Source organism: Photinus pyralis, unplaced genomic scaffold (genome assembly GCF_008802855.1).
Source record: "Photinus pyralis isolate 1611_PpyrPB1 unplaced genomic scaffold, Ppyr1.3 Ppyr1.4_LG1, whole genome shotgun sequence".
Taxonomy (NCBI): Eukaryota; Metazoa; Arthropoda; class Insecta; order Coleoptera; family Lampyridae; genus Photinus; species Photinus pyralis.
In genome coordinates, this window is record NW_022170249.1 from 44,128,139 (window position 1) to 44,146,093 (window position 17,955).

Below are 17,955 nucleotides of genomic sequence, written 5' to 3' on the forward strand. Positions count from 1 at the left end.
AGCTTGAGTCTTGTATCCTTTTTGTAAATATAAGCTTGTAGAAAGATAATATTGGTTGGTTAAACTCTTTATTTCAAAAACAATATTTGGTGACCCCGAAATTTTGAAACGTATCTACCATGGATGCCCTTCAGAGAGCCAGACGACCAGTTCGGAATGGAGCTAAAAAGAGGATAGCTGAGTTAAACAGACTGTTCCAAGTGGAACCAATTTCGAAGGAAAGGATTCAATTTCTCCTGAAGACACTGAATGAGGAACAGATTAATTTAGCAGAGTTAGACCAGAAGATTTTAGGTCAGATGGTGGATGATGGAGTTGACGAAACGGATCAAGACACGGAATATGAAGCTATTATAGAAATGAGACAGCAAATAATGACAATTGTTTTAAAGCTGAAGAAATCATAGAATCTTTGGTACCAGTCCTATTGCCCCCATCCAGTATAACATTTGGATCTGAAGGTGGATTCGATTACCCAAGATCGAATTGAAGAAATTTTCAGGAGTTCAAGGATTGGGCTCAATTTGAAAAAATTCACCAAGATAGTTCTTTACACGGCAGTGATAAGTTTCAGTGTTTACTTCAGTCACTGTTACCTGGAACCGATGCACATGAGATAGCAAGTAGCTATCCTCAGTCAAATGAAAACTATCCTAAGGTAATTGAAGCTCTTAAACGAAGATACGGGAATGTAGATTTACTACTTCAAGTTTACATTAGAGAATTATTAAAGTTAGTCATTTCCAATGTGAATTCAAATGACAAGATCCCTTTTCAAATGTTACATATTAAGCTAGAATCACACTTACGAGCACTGAAAACACTTAATCTTGAGAAGCTGATCCTGCCACGTGGCTTTATCCATTAGTTGAGTCAAGTCTACCAGAAGAGATTCTTTTGACATGGCAGCGTAGTTCTTTGGCTGCCCATGATGGAAGTAAAGATACAGAGGAACCGCTTAGACCTACTCATGGAACTTCTGGATAAGGAAGTAGGGATCCAACAGAAGATTAGTTTGACTCGAAGAGGATTTGGAATGGAGATCAAGCCAAAGAAAGAAAATGTTCAAGCTAAAAACAAATTATCTCAACCTACCCCAAACTTAGCTCAATCTTGTTTATTTTGTGAGAAGAGTCATGAAAGCAAAGAATGTAGTAATGTTAAGAAATGGCCACTTGAGAAGAAAAGAGGTATACTAAAAGAAAAACAAGTATGTTTTTCCTGTTTCAAGAGTGGACACCCGGCTAAATTTTGCAAGAATAAGAAGAATGTCAACTGTTTCATTTGTGGCGGAAAACATTATCCTGTCATGTGTTCTAACCTTGCTGATAAATCAAAAGGAATAAAGTTACAGATTCTACTACATCTGCCACTGCCGAAAATATGACAGGATGTGTGAATCAGATTTGTAGCAAAGAAATAGCTCTACAGACACTTATAGTTCGAGCAAGATCTGGAACTAAGGAGAAGACAGTGAGAATATTCTTAGACAACGGCTCCCAAGGATCCTACATTTTGAAATCAACTGCTAAGGATCTAGAAGTAGAAGTCACAAATCTCTTAGAACACTCACTCACTTTCTTCTCCAAGACTTTACAACTGGCAAGACGGACTGTCTTGCAACAATACCTACGCTGAAATACTGTAGTCGTACGTAACCAAAGAGTATACAACGAACGTACTGAAGTGGCTTTATCATAGCTAACCCCATTTTTAAATAATAATAACAATTACTACCCCATTTTTAAAATACAATTCGTAATCAAACAAGAAAATTCCGAACCTAACTATAAGTTTCTTACTGCTTAAAATTTAATATTCAATGCTCCAAGTTTTTAAATCTCTTCTCTGATGGGTGAATTTGATTCTGACACAACCGTGCTTTAGGTCCACAAGATTCGCCTTGAAGGCCCGGCGAAGAATTTCGTTGTACGTGAAATACAATTTTTCGCGCGTGCATTACCCGTTAGATTATCTCAAAGATTTGGCTAAGAAATCAATACGCGATCAAAACATGCAGTGCTCGAACTGCATAGATTCTCTTCGAAGGTTTGAGTAAGAATACCGCTCTTCCACCCGATTTTTACTTAAGTACTCGCCGAAGCCCAAATATTAAACTACCACAACGAAACCAAACGTTCACACTTTTCTATACAAGCGAAAGTATAGCATAAAGTGCCCGTCTCATGCTCCGTAGCGACGGTTTTTAGAACCGGCAACACTGTAACGTTTCTTATTTTCACTTACGCTGCAGCTCTTCTTCCTCTCTTTTATACTTTTTCCCGAGCGCCGACCAGTAAAACCGAAACGGAACAGCAATCCAGTCAGTGCGCACCGATATTCGATATTCCCCGCCCCGCCGTGTTCTCTACCAATCGCTGTCTACTATCCTTACTTATAAACTGTGCCGGTCACAAAAGCCGAAACCTAGTCGTCGAACGTCGTTCATGCAGACAACACGTCCTAGTCAGTACTGCGCTCACATTCCATTGTTCCTTCCGTTCCTTGTGTACGAAGATCTTATCCAAACTCGCTATCCAAATCCAAGTCAACCGCTTACGCCAAGATTTACTCTTAGCAGAGCTGTCACTTTTAATAAGATTTAAATCTTTTTTATGATTTAAATACTTTTTTCGATTTAAATCATTTGATCTTAAATCTTTTTACGGAAAATGATTTTTGATTTAAGATTTAAATCTTCATGAAAACTATCTTTGATTTTGAACTTAAAAATATGATTTAAATCTTTTAAAAAGATTTAAATACTTTCGAAAAGATTTAAATCGTTTCCGAGTGATTTAAATCTTTTAGAGACGATTTAATTAATACATACTAACAAATTCTCTTGATTTTTCAACTTGACTAAGCTAATTAACCCGGGTTTTATTTCGGTAGACGTTTATATGTATTTATTACAAAATCGAGTATACTGAGATTGACGATGTCTTGGTTTTTTAAAATTTCTTTCGCAAAAAAATAGGTAGGTACCTATTTTAATTTAATAAATAATAACAATAAAATATGGTAGAAATGGTAGGTATATTGATGAATGATGTTGAGGGTTTCGAGCAAGATCATCAGACCAATCAGTTTTATTGAATTTAAATCCTTTACAAACCTTTTGCCACAAAACGATTAAATCATCGGAAAAGATTTAAATCATTACAACATTACATAATTTAAATCTTTATACATGATTTAAATTAACAAAATTAGATTTAAACCTTTTTGAATGAATTAAATACATTGAAAGTATCTTAAATACTTTCTAAAAAGATTTAAATCACAAAAAATATTTAAATCTCAAAATGATTTATTATCTAAATACTTTCTTATTGACAAAAGTATCTTTGATTTAAATCATTTGTTAAAATGAAATGCATCTTTGATCTTTGATTTAAATCGTTTTTTAAACGATTTGTGACAGCTCTGACTCTTAGATACGAAAAACAGTAAGTTTTTGCACCATTACCTTCCGTTCCGTCCTGTGCATCCCAAAGTGTCAATCCAACTACTGCCCTCCACATACCAACCTTTAACCGACTACAACCTAAAAGAGGTGGGGGCCACCTCCTACGAGCGTAAGGATGGCTCCCGTGCCACCAGATGAAGACCGGCCAGATTTATCCGACCTCACGCCCCAACAGATGATCGATGCGCATAATTTTGCCGAGACGCACCCAACAATTAAATTAATAATCCAACGCCATAACACCACGATTGCGCGACTGAACGATTACACCCTTAAAATAGACCAGTTGATGAAAACCTGCGCTAAGCAGGCAGAGGTAATAGAAACGCTAAACAAAAAAGAATCCTCCCTCGCCGAAAATAACAATGACAACCGAAAAAAGATCGAAACTCCTCAGGAAGTCTCGCCTCTCGCCACCGCAAACAGTGGACAACGCTCTCGCCACAAATGCCGACAACGAAATGATAGTAAAAATAGTAACGACATAACCAATATCTGTCTAAAACCCTAAAATAAAAACACCCAAAGCACCTTCAATAAAATGCCACCAATCTGCATCAAGACGGAGACACTTGATGAATCATACACCTCCCTAATAAGAAAAATCAAAACAAACACAGGGTGCCAACACTTTACCCTATCCCACCAAAACAGATATACAACAATTTTCACCCAAAACCTATAAGATTTTGCAAGCATAAAAGACTTCCTCGAAGAAGGACAGGTACAATTCTTCACGTACACCCCGCGAGAAGAGATTGACAAAAACATAGTACTAAAGGCCGCCCCCAACGTTGACACAGGCGAAATCAGGGACGAACTAAGATCCGCCGGTGTGGACGCAATAGAATGCAAAGTCCCAAAAAGGCAAGAGCCCTGAAGAGCCATACTCATACCTGGTAAAAGTTAATAAATCGACAAACCTGAACGCCGTCAGGAAGGTGGACGCCATAGACCATGTCAAAATAAAGTGGCAGGCGTTCGTGCGCACGTCTAAGGTACTCCAGTGCTACCTATCCCAGGCCTTCGTCACGGACAACGGAATTACAACCTGGTCCCAAGGTGCGTGAAGTGCCTTGACCAGCACCTAACACGAGATTGCACACTCCAGAAATCCAGCGTCACGACGGCCAAGTGCTGCAACTAAAAAGGAGACCACCCGTGAAAGAATGTACCCCGTGAGGACCAAATACGAGAACAAAAAAGAACCACGTTCATTCAACAGCAACTATTCAGAATGGAGCAAATCCTACACCCAAACAAGGGCAAAAACCAATCACGACCCTGCCAAACAGGTTAACGAACTACTCAATATCAAAAACCAACTCTTCAACTAGCAACTGAAAACCAAGTCGCGAACTGAAATTCTGAATCTAATAAATGACGTACAGAACTCCCTCCAACAGCATGGATAATAAAACCACAGCCACCAGAACAATAAAAATTATTTCTTATAACTACTCAACAACCCGCAACCCAAAACAACTTAGTCGAGCTCGGTGGGTCTCGCTGAACTGAGTGAGAGAGACCCTTAACCCCTTCACGGACAAGTCTGTTCTCCCGAACACATCGCATCATCTCATCTCCATTACACTATTTCCTCACCCCCATCTACCTTTAAAAGACAAGAAGCCAGAGCCGGAATAACTGCCTTCGCGTTCAACAATTAAAGATAAACCCAAGAAAAAACTCTAATCAAATAAACAAAAACATGAGGGATGGAAAGTGGCTAATGTGATTGCTATTCCCAAAAATAACAACCCTCAAAATATTAATGACTTGCGCCCCATCAGTATACTCCCCGTACTGTCGAAGGTATTGGAAAAGGTGGTAGCTAATCAGATGCAACGTCACGTTGATAAGTATTGTATCTTGCCAAAAAAGCAGTCTGGGTTCAGAAGTGGATATAGTTGTACGACTGCCTTGTTAAATCTCACTGATGATATTTTCGCTGCGACGGATGCTAACAAACTATCAATTCTAGTAATGCTCGACTTTTCAAAGGCCTTCGACATGATCAACCATGACATCTTACTAAGTTTGCTACATTACGTTGGCTTTAGTACTAATGCATGTACATTTATGACTAATTACCTTAAAGGTAGAACCCAAAGAGTAACACTTAATAGCAACCGGTCTACTGCTCTTCCCATATGCTGTGGAGTTCCCCAAGGGTCCATATTAGGTCCATTGCTATTTTTATTGTACACCTCAAATCTCGGCAATTGTTTAAAGCATGCTAAATTTCACCAATACGCAGATGATACCCAATTGCACTACGACTTTCTCGAATGTAATATCGAACAAGCGGTTGAATTCATGAATAGTGATATATGCAGAATAGTTCAAACGTCCGAGGATCATGGCTTGCACATTAATACTATAAAATCATCGGCTATGTTGTTTGGGAAGAGAAAGGCAAGGGAACGACTCAAAGATTCAGTGCGAATACGTGTAAAGGACTCAACCTTACCAATTCAAAGTTGCGCAAAAAACCTTGGTGTGATAATGGATTCTGACCTTAGATTTAAAAAACAGGTGTCAGAGATGATAAAGAAAGCTTTTTTAAATCTGAAATTAATTTTTCGTAACAGGCGCTGCATCAGTCAGCAGATAAAAAGTATTTTGTGCGAATCGCTCGTCCTTTCCCAGTTTAATTATTGTGATGCATTGTACGGACCTTGTTTGGACGCAGCCGATAAGTACAGGATACAAAAAATGCAAAACTCGTGTTTGCGTCTGATTTATGGTGTTAGGAAATATGATCGAATCTCTCATAAATTACATGAGATAAAATGGCTGAATATGGAGAATAGGAGATTCGGTCACTCTGCTAACTTATATCATAAAATAATCTCTAGGAAGACTCCACGGTACCTCTATGAGAAGGTCGGACTGAGCTCAAATAGTAGGTACGCTGCGTTAATCACCCCTCCATTGCATAAATCATCACTCTATGAGCGCTCTTTTAGCTACAACATAGCGAAACTTTACAACTCCTTGCCGGACTCGTGTAAAAGATTGCCTCCTCTTAAATTAAAAAGTACGTCCAACTATTCTTACTTGATCGTCAGTTGCAATAAACTCGTTGTCAATTTGGTCTTTTTTATATGAGCAAGTTCTCAGTCCTCATATCGAATCACACATTCATTAACTCGCTTTGTCAGCTCAGCATTCATCTATCTTTCTTAAGTTGTGCCGCAACCATGCACACCAATTTATATTGTTTTATTTAGAAGCCATATAGTCTTTCGTTTCTAACATTATATGTATATTTGGGAAATGGGTTAAGTGGAAGAGCGAATGCAGTTTCTGTTGATACTGCAGTCGAACTTCGCCCAATTAGCTACCTAGCATACAGAATTTGTTTTTTTTTTGTATCGTATGCATGTATTCAGTTGTGAGTAGCTAATAAAAGTCATTATTATTATGGTCGGTGTTTCTTGTGAGAACTCAGGTCTAGCCTGGTTAACTAATCGCACGGATTAAAATCAAGTAACGATTAGTGTCTGTGTCTGTGTTTGGTAAAGTTATGTAGGGTTCTAAAAAAAAATAAAAAATAAAATAAATATTCACACACTCACATTGGAAATCTAGGGATAGTATGTAATTCATACTTACCAACATAGCTATTAATGGCCACAATAGTTAACGCTATCAGGAAAGAAGAAAACAAAACAAAAATATCATTATAATAATTCCTGTAATTTTATTAAATAGAGTTTATTGTGTAAGTGTTTCTTTGGCTTTGCGTTGGGGTTGAATACGAGTGGGTTGTGATAACGTGGTGTGTTTATGTGAAGAAGGAGTTTTGTGTTTTTTAATTGTATTTATGGTGTTTCTTTGTTCCTGAGGTCTTATTTGTGAGGTTGTTTGGGTTTTTGGTGGAGATATTGCAGTATTTTGTGAGCCTGTGGTGCTGTTAAGGTTTTTGCGCTTCGGTTGTATACGAGTGGGTTGTGACAATGTGGTGTGTTTCTGTGAAGAAGGAGTTATGTGTTTTTTAAGTGTGCTAGGGCGTGTAACTTTATTGGGTGGACCTGTCTTTGTAGTGCAAGTTGTGTTACTTGTATTTGTGGTGTTTCTTTGTTCTTGAGGTTGTATTTGTGTGGTTGCTTGGGTTTTTGGTGAAGATATTGCAGTATTTTGTGAGCTAGTAGTGCTGTCAAGGTTTTTGCGTTTGGGTTGTATACGAGTGGGTTGTTTCTGAGAAGGAGTATTGCGTTTTTTAACTGTGCTAGGACGTGTAACTTTATTGGGTGGACCTGTCTTTGTAGTGCATGTTGCGTTACTTGTATTTATGGCGTTTCTTTGTTCTTGAGGTTGTATTTGTGTTGTTGCTTGGGTTTTTGGTGGAGATATTACAGTATGTTGTGAGCGTGTAGTTCTGTTAAGGTTTATTATTATTATTATTATTATTATTATTATTATGGATGCTCGCCGGTGCCCTCTAGAAACCAAATGTCAAAATGAACCCGGGACAATCAGGTCTCTGCGCGTAATAAAATTCAGACGGCCCGAATCATAATGATAATAATATAAACCGAAACGGCTCCAACGCGTCTGTTCTTATCGCAGCAACGTGCTATCTTTTTTGTAAATAAATAATCATGGGAATTGGGGAAATGTCCTGCCGCACACCCCCGCTTTGGATCTAACGGCGGGGGTAGTGTGGGGCTCTCACCCACTAAACCCCTTCTCCCTCTGTTCCTAAGCCGTCCACCCCTGGGCATCACCGGAGCATTCTTCCAGGAGTGCGCTTATCTTATTCTTTCTTTATCTTATCTTTCTAGTTCATCATGGTGCCGGATTTTTTCTTGCCTCCTCTTCCCTTGTTTGGACTACTTTCCTCACGTATTCGCCAATTGTTTCCCATTTTGTCCTACTCGCCAACATAAGCTTTATCATGTTCTCTGGCTCCAAAACTTCCCCTAGTGCAATGCATGTCTTCCATCGGGTCCCCTCGGGCATTCAAAGACTGCGTGCCCCTCCGTATCCCTGTTATCGCAGTCCCTGCAGTTGTCATTGTCCCTTTTTTTAATTCTGTGTAAGTAGGCTCCCACTTCGCCGTGCCCACTCAGGAACTGTGTCAGCCAGTAGTCGGTTTCCCCATGCGTCCACCTGACCCATGGCCTGAGGTCCGTTATCAGCTTCCTAGTCCATGAAGTTCTTTCCTCCCACTTCTCCTGCCATATATCTAGGGTTTCCGTTCTCCTTCTCCCGGTCACTCGTTCTTCTACTATCAGACTAAGAGGTGGCGTGCTCGCCACTACGAACAGATCCTTGGTTGCTATCGTGCGGTATGCCGATGCGATGGTTATCGACATTTTCCGTTGTAAGGCGTCTAACTTGTCCCGCACCTTGCGGGTTTGAAGGGCCCTCTCCCCCCACACCTCGCATCCGTATAGCACCGTGTTGGTAGCTGCCGCTGCCAGAACTCTTCTTCTGCCCTCTCTCGGCCCCCCGCAGTTCCATAGAGTCTATGTATTTGCGTGGCCGTACTAGTTGCTTTTTCGATTGCGCGCTTGACGTGCTCAATGTACTTTAGGCTCCTATCGAACCTCGCCCCCAAGATGTCAATATGCCTCGCCAAGGGCACCTGTGCTTCCTTTACTTCTATCGTGGTAGGAGGAAGCTTTCTTCTTCCCGTCATCAGTGCAGCTTGTGTTTTTGCTCCTACCAGTTGCAGTCCACGGTCTTCCATCCACCCCTGGATGTCTTTAGTTGTCTGGCTAGTTACCCTGGCCGTCACCTCGAGATTTCTATCAGTTGTTACCATTGTCAAATCGTCCGCATATGCTAGTAGCTCTACCCCCCTAGGGTCTCATCGGTCTCCAATCTCCATGTTATGTAGTTATGATCGCTGGGGGTCTCCTCCTCTTCGACCGTCCAGTCCCGAGTGTCCCGTGCCGCTATCTCGTTGGCGCAGGTGACGTCTATTGTTGATCTCCTTTGCCCTCTTTCGTAGGTGGGACGCTTACCTCGATCGATTCAGAGGGGCGAGGTCCAGGGTAGCCAGCATCTCCTCAACCTCGTCTGTTTGTAACGGCCGCCCCCTAGGTAGTAGAGGCCGCGTTCATATCGCCTGCCAGAAAAACTCGGCCTTTCCTCGCCCCTCTTAGCTCCCGGATTATTTCCCCGAGAACGTCTCTCATTTCCTCCAAGGGATCGTTTGGTGGGAGGTAGCACGCGCACAGCACGATATCTTCTAGGTGCATGCGGACATAGTTTTTCCCAGCGCTTACCCTCTTTACGTATAGGGTGTCGTTGAGCACCACAATGGCTACTCTACCCGAGTCGTCTTTAAACATTCCTGGCCCCGAGGCCCTACCCATCTCCGACTGCGGCCGTACGTCTCCAAACATCATACGCCGCTCGGGAGTTGTTTAAATTGGCTTGCATAAATTTCATAACAGGGTAGTACATAAATAAGTTTAATACTAACAGTTAAAAACAGGACGTCTACAGTGCACAGTTTAAAATCGGTGTAAATATAATATGTAAAATATAAAATATGTATAACAAAGTAGCGACTTCTATAGGACGTGTATAACGGTGTAGAGTAGACGGACTAACAAGCAGATTAAAAGTTGCCACAGAAGCTATCACAGAAGATTTAATGTTTGGTATTATCACAGGGTTAAATATCACTGGTTGTCCGAACACAGATTTAGGTTTTGGCGTTATCACAGTTTCTATCGACTAGATGGTTGGGGTTTCTTGGGAGCTGTTCACTAGCCTTTATGGTTTCCGGCCCCTTTCTACTGCCCTTATCGCCGCAACGTGCTATCTAGCCCACGCTATCAAAACCCGTCTGGCTGTGGTCAGTAAACCTACCCAAGACCATCAATCGCATGAAGTGCCACCAATGAAAATTTTCGCTGCCATAATACATCCCAAAATGTTTTAAAAATGGAAAAACTTCAAATTACGTCATAAACTTCATTACAATATTTATTGAATATCTAAAGTGTCTGAAAGAGTTCCATCGCATTTTTCTCGCATTTACCCGCACACTTATCCACAGAATTGAGTATTTAAATTCTTTTGAGCGGATTTGCAGATTTTCACTGCCGGAAAGCATCAGAAACGCAATAACCATTGCATCAAACATCTTGCGAGAAATTGAAATTAGGTTTTTTTTCCCTTTATACGCGAGACAGTTTCCAACCTGTTTTTGTATCTCCTTTCATTTTCAATCTATTTCTATTCAAACGATTTCATCGATTTGTACCTACACTATTTCCAGCAATGGAAAATCCCTCCCCTGTTCTATATTCAATTTCAAGTCTGATTGAGAAAATATCATACACGAAAAGTAAAGGTCTATCCACCTTTCGGGAAAGATGATATGTACAGTCCCAGTTCCTCCGCGATTTAGTTCAATTTCATTTCAATCTTAGGGACTTTCCTCATTTTGAAACGAATCTTACAACTCACATGATATTTCGTACTTATATTAATTATGTGCTAGACTTGAGATAATCGAGGGCCATTAGGTACTTATGTTATGACCAAAACCGTACGCCATTTAGTGTTAAACCTCGTCGCTCCATATGACTATTATTTGTGCTAATAGTTTCTACGTTGGAAAATTTTTGTTTTTGTTTTGTTTGATTAACATGAGATGCCACTGTCAACACCACAACTTTGCATTGCTGCAGGCCCGAAATAGTCTCAACTTAAAAATACACAGCGTGTTTTCTAAAGACATTCTCCATACAAACCATAAATCCACACAGACACAATAAATCAAGGAAATTAAAAGTGCTACTTAGGCTTTGAATCATAATTAACGTTCGTCATTGTTTCGGTTATTGCTCTACTAAAATTATAAGAATTGTCTAAGTCTAAGACTAATATACATTTTTCTTAAGTTTCAGTGCAAGAATCCCATAAATGTCCCAACATAACAGAGTGCCCTTTCCGACCACAATCGTGTAACGAAGACGACGAATGCAATCCAGACAGCAACTGTTGTGAAAGTCCTTGCGGAAGAATCTGTACGAAACAACTTCGAACTGGTAGGTACAAAAGGTTAAAAAAATGAAACCGGTACCAATCTGACTTTCTCAAATTAGGGTGTGAAACTTTACATAACGCCGCTTCAAGAAGAGCTAAATCTTTAGGAATGGATATTAAAAAAGTACGAACGCCTCGTTGCAATTTGAACGGAGGATTCGAACCAGTCCAGTGCGATAATGAAATTGTTAGTTCCTGTTGGTGCGTGGATGAACAGGGATTTGAGATTGCAGGAACTAAAGCACCTGCCGTCGCTTTAGTCAATTGTACAGGTAGGTCTACGTTGAAGCATAAATCACGCACTTGTTTTATAAATTAAGGTTTTGACCTAAATTCCAACTGTGCTCGTCAAAGAACGTACCTACACAAATTATTTCCTACCATCAGTGACCACGACATTTAAAATATATTCACGTTTTAACTTTCACAACTAGTCATGTTGTCTTTTTAGCTCCAAAACCGTGCGCGGGTCATACATGTCGAATGTTTTGCCCGCATGGCTTTGCACTCAATGATGACGGCTGTCCACTTTGTAAATGTAGAGATCCGTGCGAAAATGTCAAGTGTCCCAAAACTTTAGATTGTCAACTTGAAGAACTGGCATGCTCAGATCCTCCGTGCCCACCGATTCCGACGTGTAAGTAGAAAAGGAATGAACGTCTCCATGAAGCAATTGAGCTTATTTAGAATTACGTGCTACATTATGCTGGCAATTATGTGACATGATTCGTAATGGTAATTACACTACTATTTTAAAATTTTCTTAAATCATGTGTTATGTGTCAGGTGATGAGACAAACCTTGGCCATGTCGCAACTTGAAAAATCCTATGTATCGGTAGACGGGGTTGGTTTTGTTAATTCCAAAAGAATTTTTCATTCATGGTTCATAGTCTTATCAAAGTCTGTGCGCAAATAGTACAGGGTGGTCTGGGCACTATAAACAAGTTTAAAAAGTGATCCTTACCCCATTCTCTTTCAAATGAGCCGTTATCGTCGAAGTCTATACAGTTTAATGAAAAATAGTGGAGCGTGTACTACAAATACATACAAATTTTGAAATGGAAGTGTCTACATATGGAACTTTTTATAAATGCTTAAGTAATAGTGCAGGGTTTAAGAGCCAAAACAGGGTTCGACCTTGCATTTTGTGATAACTTTATGAAACTTTCAGAGGATGTTCTAGACACCCTAAGGTTCAATTTCAGCTATTCCGCAACCCCGGACGGCACTTGCTATAGCGGGTTTCCTAAGCGCAAGGTAGCATTTCAATACCCGCCCATAAAATGGGTCAAAAATGTATGTCCAGGGTTTGTTTTGTCCTTTCTTACATCTAGGAAGGTTGAAGGGAATTGTCAAATACCCAGGGAGAATTTATGTAGGGTATTTTACGTGGTTTACCTATTTTTAAGGCGCTTTTAACGGTGCGGGCAGTAATATATATATATATATATTAATATTTTAGAATTTCAGCCACGTTAAATCACTGTTAGCAGATTTTTTGCCTATGGTAATTTAAAACAAGCATTAAAACTGGAAGGTCATGCTGGTTTACGCCGATATCAGGCAGATAAGAAACCTTTTATCGATCTGAGAAATTCCAAGAGACAATTAATTAGAATTATCAATTTGGAAATATTATCCGGCAAATTAAGCTAGTATAATTAACAGTAGCTAAGTTAATGAGTTACTGTGAACAGCTGATTCGTCAGGAGTCTCAAAAGAAGTGCGCTTAATTAGTTTGAATTTAAGATCAATTACAGATTTTTAGGACTAAAAACGTTTTAATTTTTTGATGTAGCTAACCGAATATGCTGGGAATACACTGGAAAAACCCTCCAAGAAATAGCCGAATTTAAGGGTTCTTTACAAGTTTTTAAATGTCTAATCAATGGTAAAGAAGATGTGAAATGTGCAAGATTCACGGTTCCATTCGGGGGAAATAATGTTTCCACTCTCAAATACTCTACTTGTCTTCTTTTTTTTTAAATGTGTAAAATAAAGTTACGGGGATAATATTCGTTCCAACCCTCACAACTATAAAGCTTCGGTCGAGCAGTGACAGTAAACCATGGTTTCTTTTTCTGGCTGACCAGGAGGTGGAGGCAAAGGCATCAGCAACAACCTCCCTTTTTCTACGCGTAGCGAGTTGTCACAAATCTTTTTTTTTTCAGTGATAAAGGCTTCGACTGCTTTTGGTCTTTCGCCTGATGTACCTCCTTCTAGCTTAAATCTTATTGAATATATCAATACTTTTTAAAAATGAAATCAGTCGTTGAATACCGTTCTGATCGTCATGAAGGACTTCTTTCAAGTTTTTGGGCAATCCGTGCGTTTTCCGTTCATTCTCATATTCAGAACAACCCAAAAGAATGTGTTGCACTGTATATGGCTCACTGCATCTACTACAATTTTTAATTTCACACCTTTCCAACATATGAAGGCGAATGATATTGCTATGCCCAATACGTATTCTCGTATACACTACTTCCTCTCTTTTGCTCAAGCGATACGTGTTTACCTATGGTCTTGTGTGGCACTTTATTTTACTTAACAAGTTATTGAAGTTCTTCCATTTTATTTCCCAATGGGTCACAATACTCTTTTAAATATGCTTTCCAGTCTGACGGTGGAATAACTGTAACATCGGTTTGTTTTTGCTGTGGTGAAATTTGTGCCGCTTCATCAGCTCTCATATACCCATATATATACCGACATGACCGGGAATCCATATTATTATAATTTTGAAGTTTTGGGTTTCCAAGTAGTGTATGGGTTCTTTAATTCCATTAACGAGCAGTTCGATATATATATATGTATATATATATATTATATATATATATATATAGATTCGTCAATCCGTACAAACAGAAGCAGGTCGGTAAGAACCTAGAACCGCCAATAAAACTGCAAACGGTTGTGACCGCATTACAAATTAAACTTTAAATTAAACCAACATAGTCTGTTATGCAAATCACTAACCTAACCTAAAAAGGTTTGTAATTTAATTTATGTTAAACCAATTTAACTTGAGAAATGTTTTTTGTCGATTGCAACCAACTGACCCCCCACTTTTGGTTTCAAATAATAATTTGACGAGATTCAATTGCAACATGAGTTTTCTATTCGATTTACATCGCTTAGAAATGAATTTTTTTGGCATGCATACCTTTACAGATTTTTGCATTTTCCCGGAACCAACGTGTTATCGTCGAAAATGTGACAATTCAAAAAATTCAATTTAATAAAAATATTTAACCTAAAAGGTTGTATTTGATTTATGTTAAACCAAATTTTACTTGAGAATGTTTTTTGTCGATTGTAACATCTGACCCCCCACTTTTGGTTTCAAAATAATAATTTGACGAGATTCAATTGCAACATGAGTTTCCTATTCGATTTATATCCCTTGGAAATGAATTTTTTTGGCAAGCATACCTTTACAGATTTTTGCATTTTCCCGGAACCAACGTGTTACCGTCGAAAACGTGACAATTGAAAAAATTCAATTTAATAAAATTATTTAACCTAAAAGGTTGTATTTGATTTATGTTAAACCAAATTTTACTTGAGAAGGTTTTCTGTCGATTGTAACAACTGCGCCTCCACTTTTGGTTTCAAAATAATAATTTGACGAGGTTCAATTGCAACATGAGTTTTCTATTCGATTTATATCCCTTAGAAATGAATTTTTTTGGCATGCATACCTTTACAGATTTTTGCATTTTCCCGGAACCAACTTGTAACCGTCGAAAATGTGACAATTCAAAAAATTCAATTTAATAAAAATATTTAACCTAAAAGGTTGTATTTGATTTATGTTAAACCAAATTTAACTTGAGAATGTTTTTTGTCGATTGTAACAACTGACCCCCCACTTTTGGTTTCAAAATAATAATTTGACGGGTTCAATTGCAACATGAGTTTTTTATTCGATTTATATCGATTAGAAATGAACGCTTAAATTCGGCTATTTCATGGAGGGTTTTTCCCAGCATATTCTGTTATCTACATCCAAAAATTAAAACGTTCTTAATTAATTGACAGACGTCCTAAAAATTTGTAATTGATCTTAAAATTCAAATTAATTAAGTGCACTTCTTTTGAGACCCCTGACTACTGAACCGGATGCTGTTCACTGTAACTCATTAACTTAGCTACTGTTAATTATACTGGTTTAATTCGCCGGATAGTATTTCCAAATTCATAATTCTAATTAATTGTCTCTTGGAATTTCTCAGGTCGATAAAAGGTCTCTTATTTGCCCGATATCGGCGTAAACCAGCATGACCTTGCAGTTTCAATGCTTGTTTTAAATTACCATAGGCAAAAAATCTGCTAACAATGATTTAACCATTTAACGAGAGTGAACAAACTTAGCATATTAGCGATAATGGGTGTTTCGAAAGTTACTCAATTCAGTGCGTTGGTTATGAATTTCGGATATTTTTCAAAATTTTCGTTTTCAACATTTTAAGGAAGGGGGTGGTGAGAAGGCAGATAAAGGCATGTAGCGACTTACAATGGCATAATACAGTTTTTCTCTAACTTGCACCGTTTAAAAGCTACATGTCAATCTCAACTTTTGCTGACGCGCGACGACCTTCTCGAGGTCTCAACTGAGTTCTCTACCTTATGGATGCACTTTGGATCGTCGATCTGCTATGGATTTTTTCGTGCGAGCGCAGTAATTATATCAAACAACAAATGCTAGCATAATATAGCACAAAGGCATAAATTTAATATGTTGTGGCTACACATTCACATAGTAAATTATTTTCAAACTCAATTTCCTTTAGGCAAACGTGGAAGAAGTTTAGATAATATCTGCCCAGTTGGTGGCCCGCTAAGGATTAGTGAAACAGTTCGTCCATTCTTGTGCGGAAACGAGCCGTCAAAACCAACATGTCCACCATTGTATCAATGCCTCGTTCAACCAGGTTAGATTAATCGGTGTTGGTATAAATTGTATAATTTGGCTTTGTAGGTAACGACTATGGAGTCTGCTGTCCAGCTTCGTTAAAGATACAAAAATCGGGCTCGTGTCCGGCCGCAACCGAGAAACAGTACGACTGCGGTCTCCTATGTACACACGATTTGGAATGTCCCTCCGTTCAAAAGTGTTGCAGTTCTGATCAATGCGGATCGTCGTGCGTTCATCCGAAAAATGTCACGGAATGCTTCCATCAGAAAACGCTGAGTAGTCTTTTGGCAGTTAACGAACGCGTGGGACGCGGATATGTGCCGCAATGTACTGATGATGGCGAGTTTACTCCAAAGCAGTGCAGCAAGAATGGCTTGGTTTGTTGGTGCGTGGATCGTATGGGAGCCAAACTGAAAGGTTCAATGGGAGGCGCTAAGAACGTTAATTGCAGTTTAGCGGACGGTAAGTGGAATAGTAACGTGTTCGATGTGATGAAAGTTCCTTTCAGCTCGTACATACTCGGCGGGGCGAAGCATTGATAGAAGCATGTGCGAAAAACTAGATTGTGCGGCAATATGCGAATATGGGTTCAAATTAGATGAAAATGGGTGCAGTACGTGCAAATGCGATGACCCTTGCGCTGGTTACGCATGTTCTGACGATGAAGAATGCGTGGTCGTGCGAGAGTCAAGTTGTAGCGACTTTTTATGCCCAACATTACCAGTCTGTCAGTATTCTAATATTAACATAAAGTGCGGTTACCAACTAAACATTTTCAGGTCGCCCTAAGGCTGCATACGTAAACCCATGCAAGCGAGGTACACCATTAACTGACGATTTGAGAGGTGTTCCAGTCGCTTGTACGGATATGTGCCCTCAAAACTTTGAATGTACGACAGTGGCTGGTTCTCCTAACTCGGTATGCTGCCCTGCATTCGAAGACGAATACCAAACAAACACGGAAACTGGTAAGACTCCTAATTTTGGGTACTTCGGTACAATGAAACCATTGTAGTTTTAGACACAACAGCCACACAAGAAACGATAACAGGCGAAGAAAAAGTGCAAACTAGTAAGTTAAAGGCTTATACTCTCGGCTTGCCGTAACGTTCGTGGGTTTTTAGTGTGCGAATATTTGAAAGACTTTGCCGAAAACATGGAGGGAACTAGGGAAGGAATGTCCTTGGCACTTCCTGAACCTTCTTGCGACTCGAATGGAAACTACCATCCGCTGCAATGTCACAATGGGAAATGTATATGCGTCGATGATTACGGTACCGAAATACCTAAAAGCAGAGGGAAAATCAATACAACAGAAGCTTGCGTGGAACTGCGAAAATCTCTTGACTGTCTGGATTTAACGTGCAGAATGGGATGCGACTATGGTTTTGTTCTTGAAGAGGATAGCAGCTGTCCCTCGTGCGTCTGTAGAGACCCCTGCGAGTCTATCACTTGCGACGAGGGCCAACAATGCCAAATAGTTGAAGTTAGTTGTAAGGATCACTACTGTCCACCAGTGCCAGCATGTACGATACATT

General features: G+C 39.4%; 1 protein-coding gene across 2 annotated transcripts in view; it reads left to right on the plus strand.

Moving 5' to 3' along the window:
- The window catches only part of LOC116174103 (balbiani ring protein 3-like), an 89,678-nt gene that overhangs the window by 59,530 nt on the left and 12,193 nt on the right, over positions 1-17,955 (plus strand). The window contains exons 3-11 of one of the 2 annotated variants that reach the window (XM_031491913.1): positions 11,350-11,496; positions 11,554-11,766; positions 11,946-12,131; positions 16,293-16,433; positions 16,481-16,879; positions 16,926-17,144; positions 17,197-17,385; positions 17,433-17,489; positions 17,542-17,943. In XM_031491913.1, the coding sequence (XP_031347773.1) occupies positions 11,350-11,496; positions 11,554-11,766; positions 11,946-12,131; positions 16,293-16,433; positions 16,481-16,879; positions 16,926-17,144; positions 17,197-17,385; positions 17,433-17,489; positions 17,542-17,943 (1,953 nt within the window). The remainder of the gene's footprint in view (positions 1-11,349; positions 11,497-11,553; positions 11,767-11,945; positions 12,132-16,292; positions 16,434-16,480; positions 16,880-16,925; positions 17,145-17,196; positions 17,386-17,432; positions 17,490-17,541; positions 17,944-17,955) is intronic. The other variant, XM_031491922.1, reaches the window with a different exon arrangement.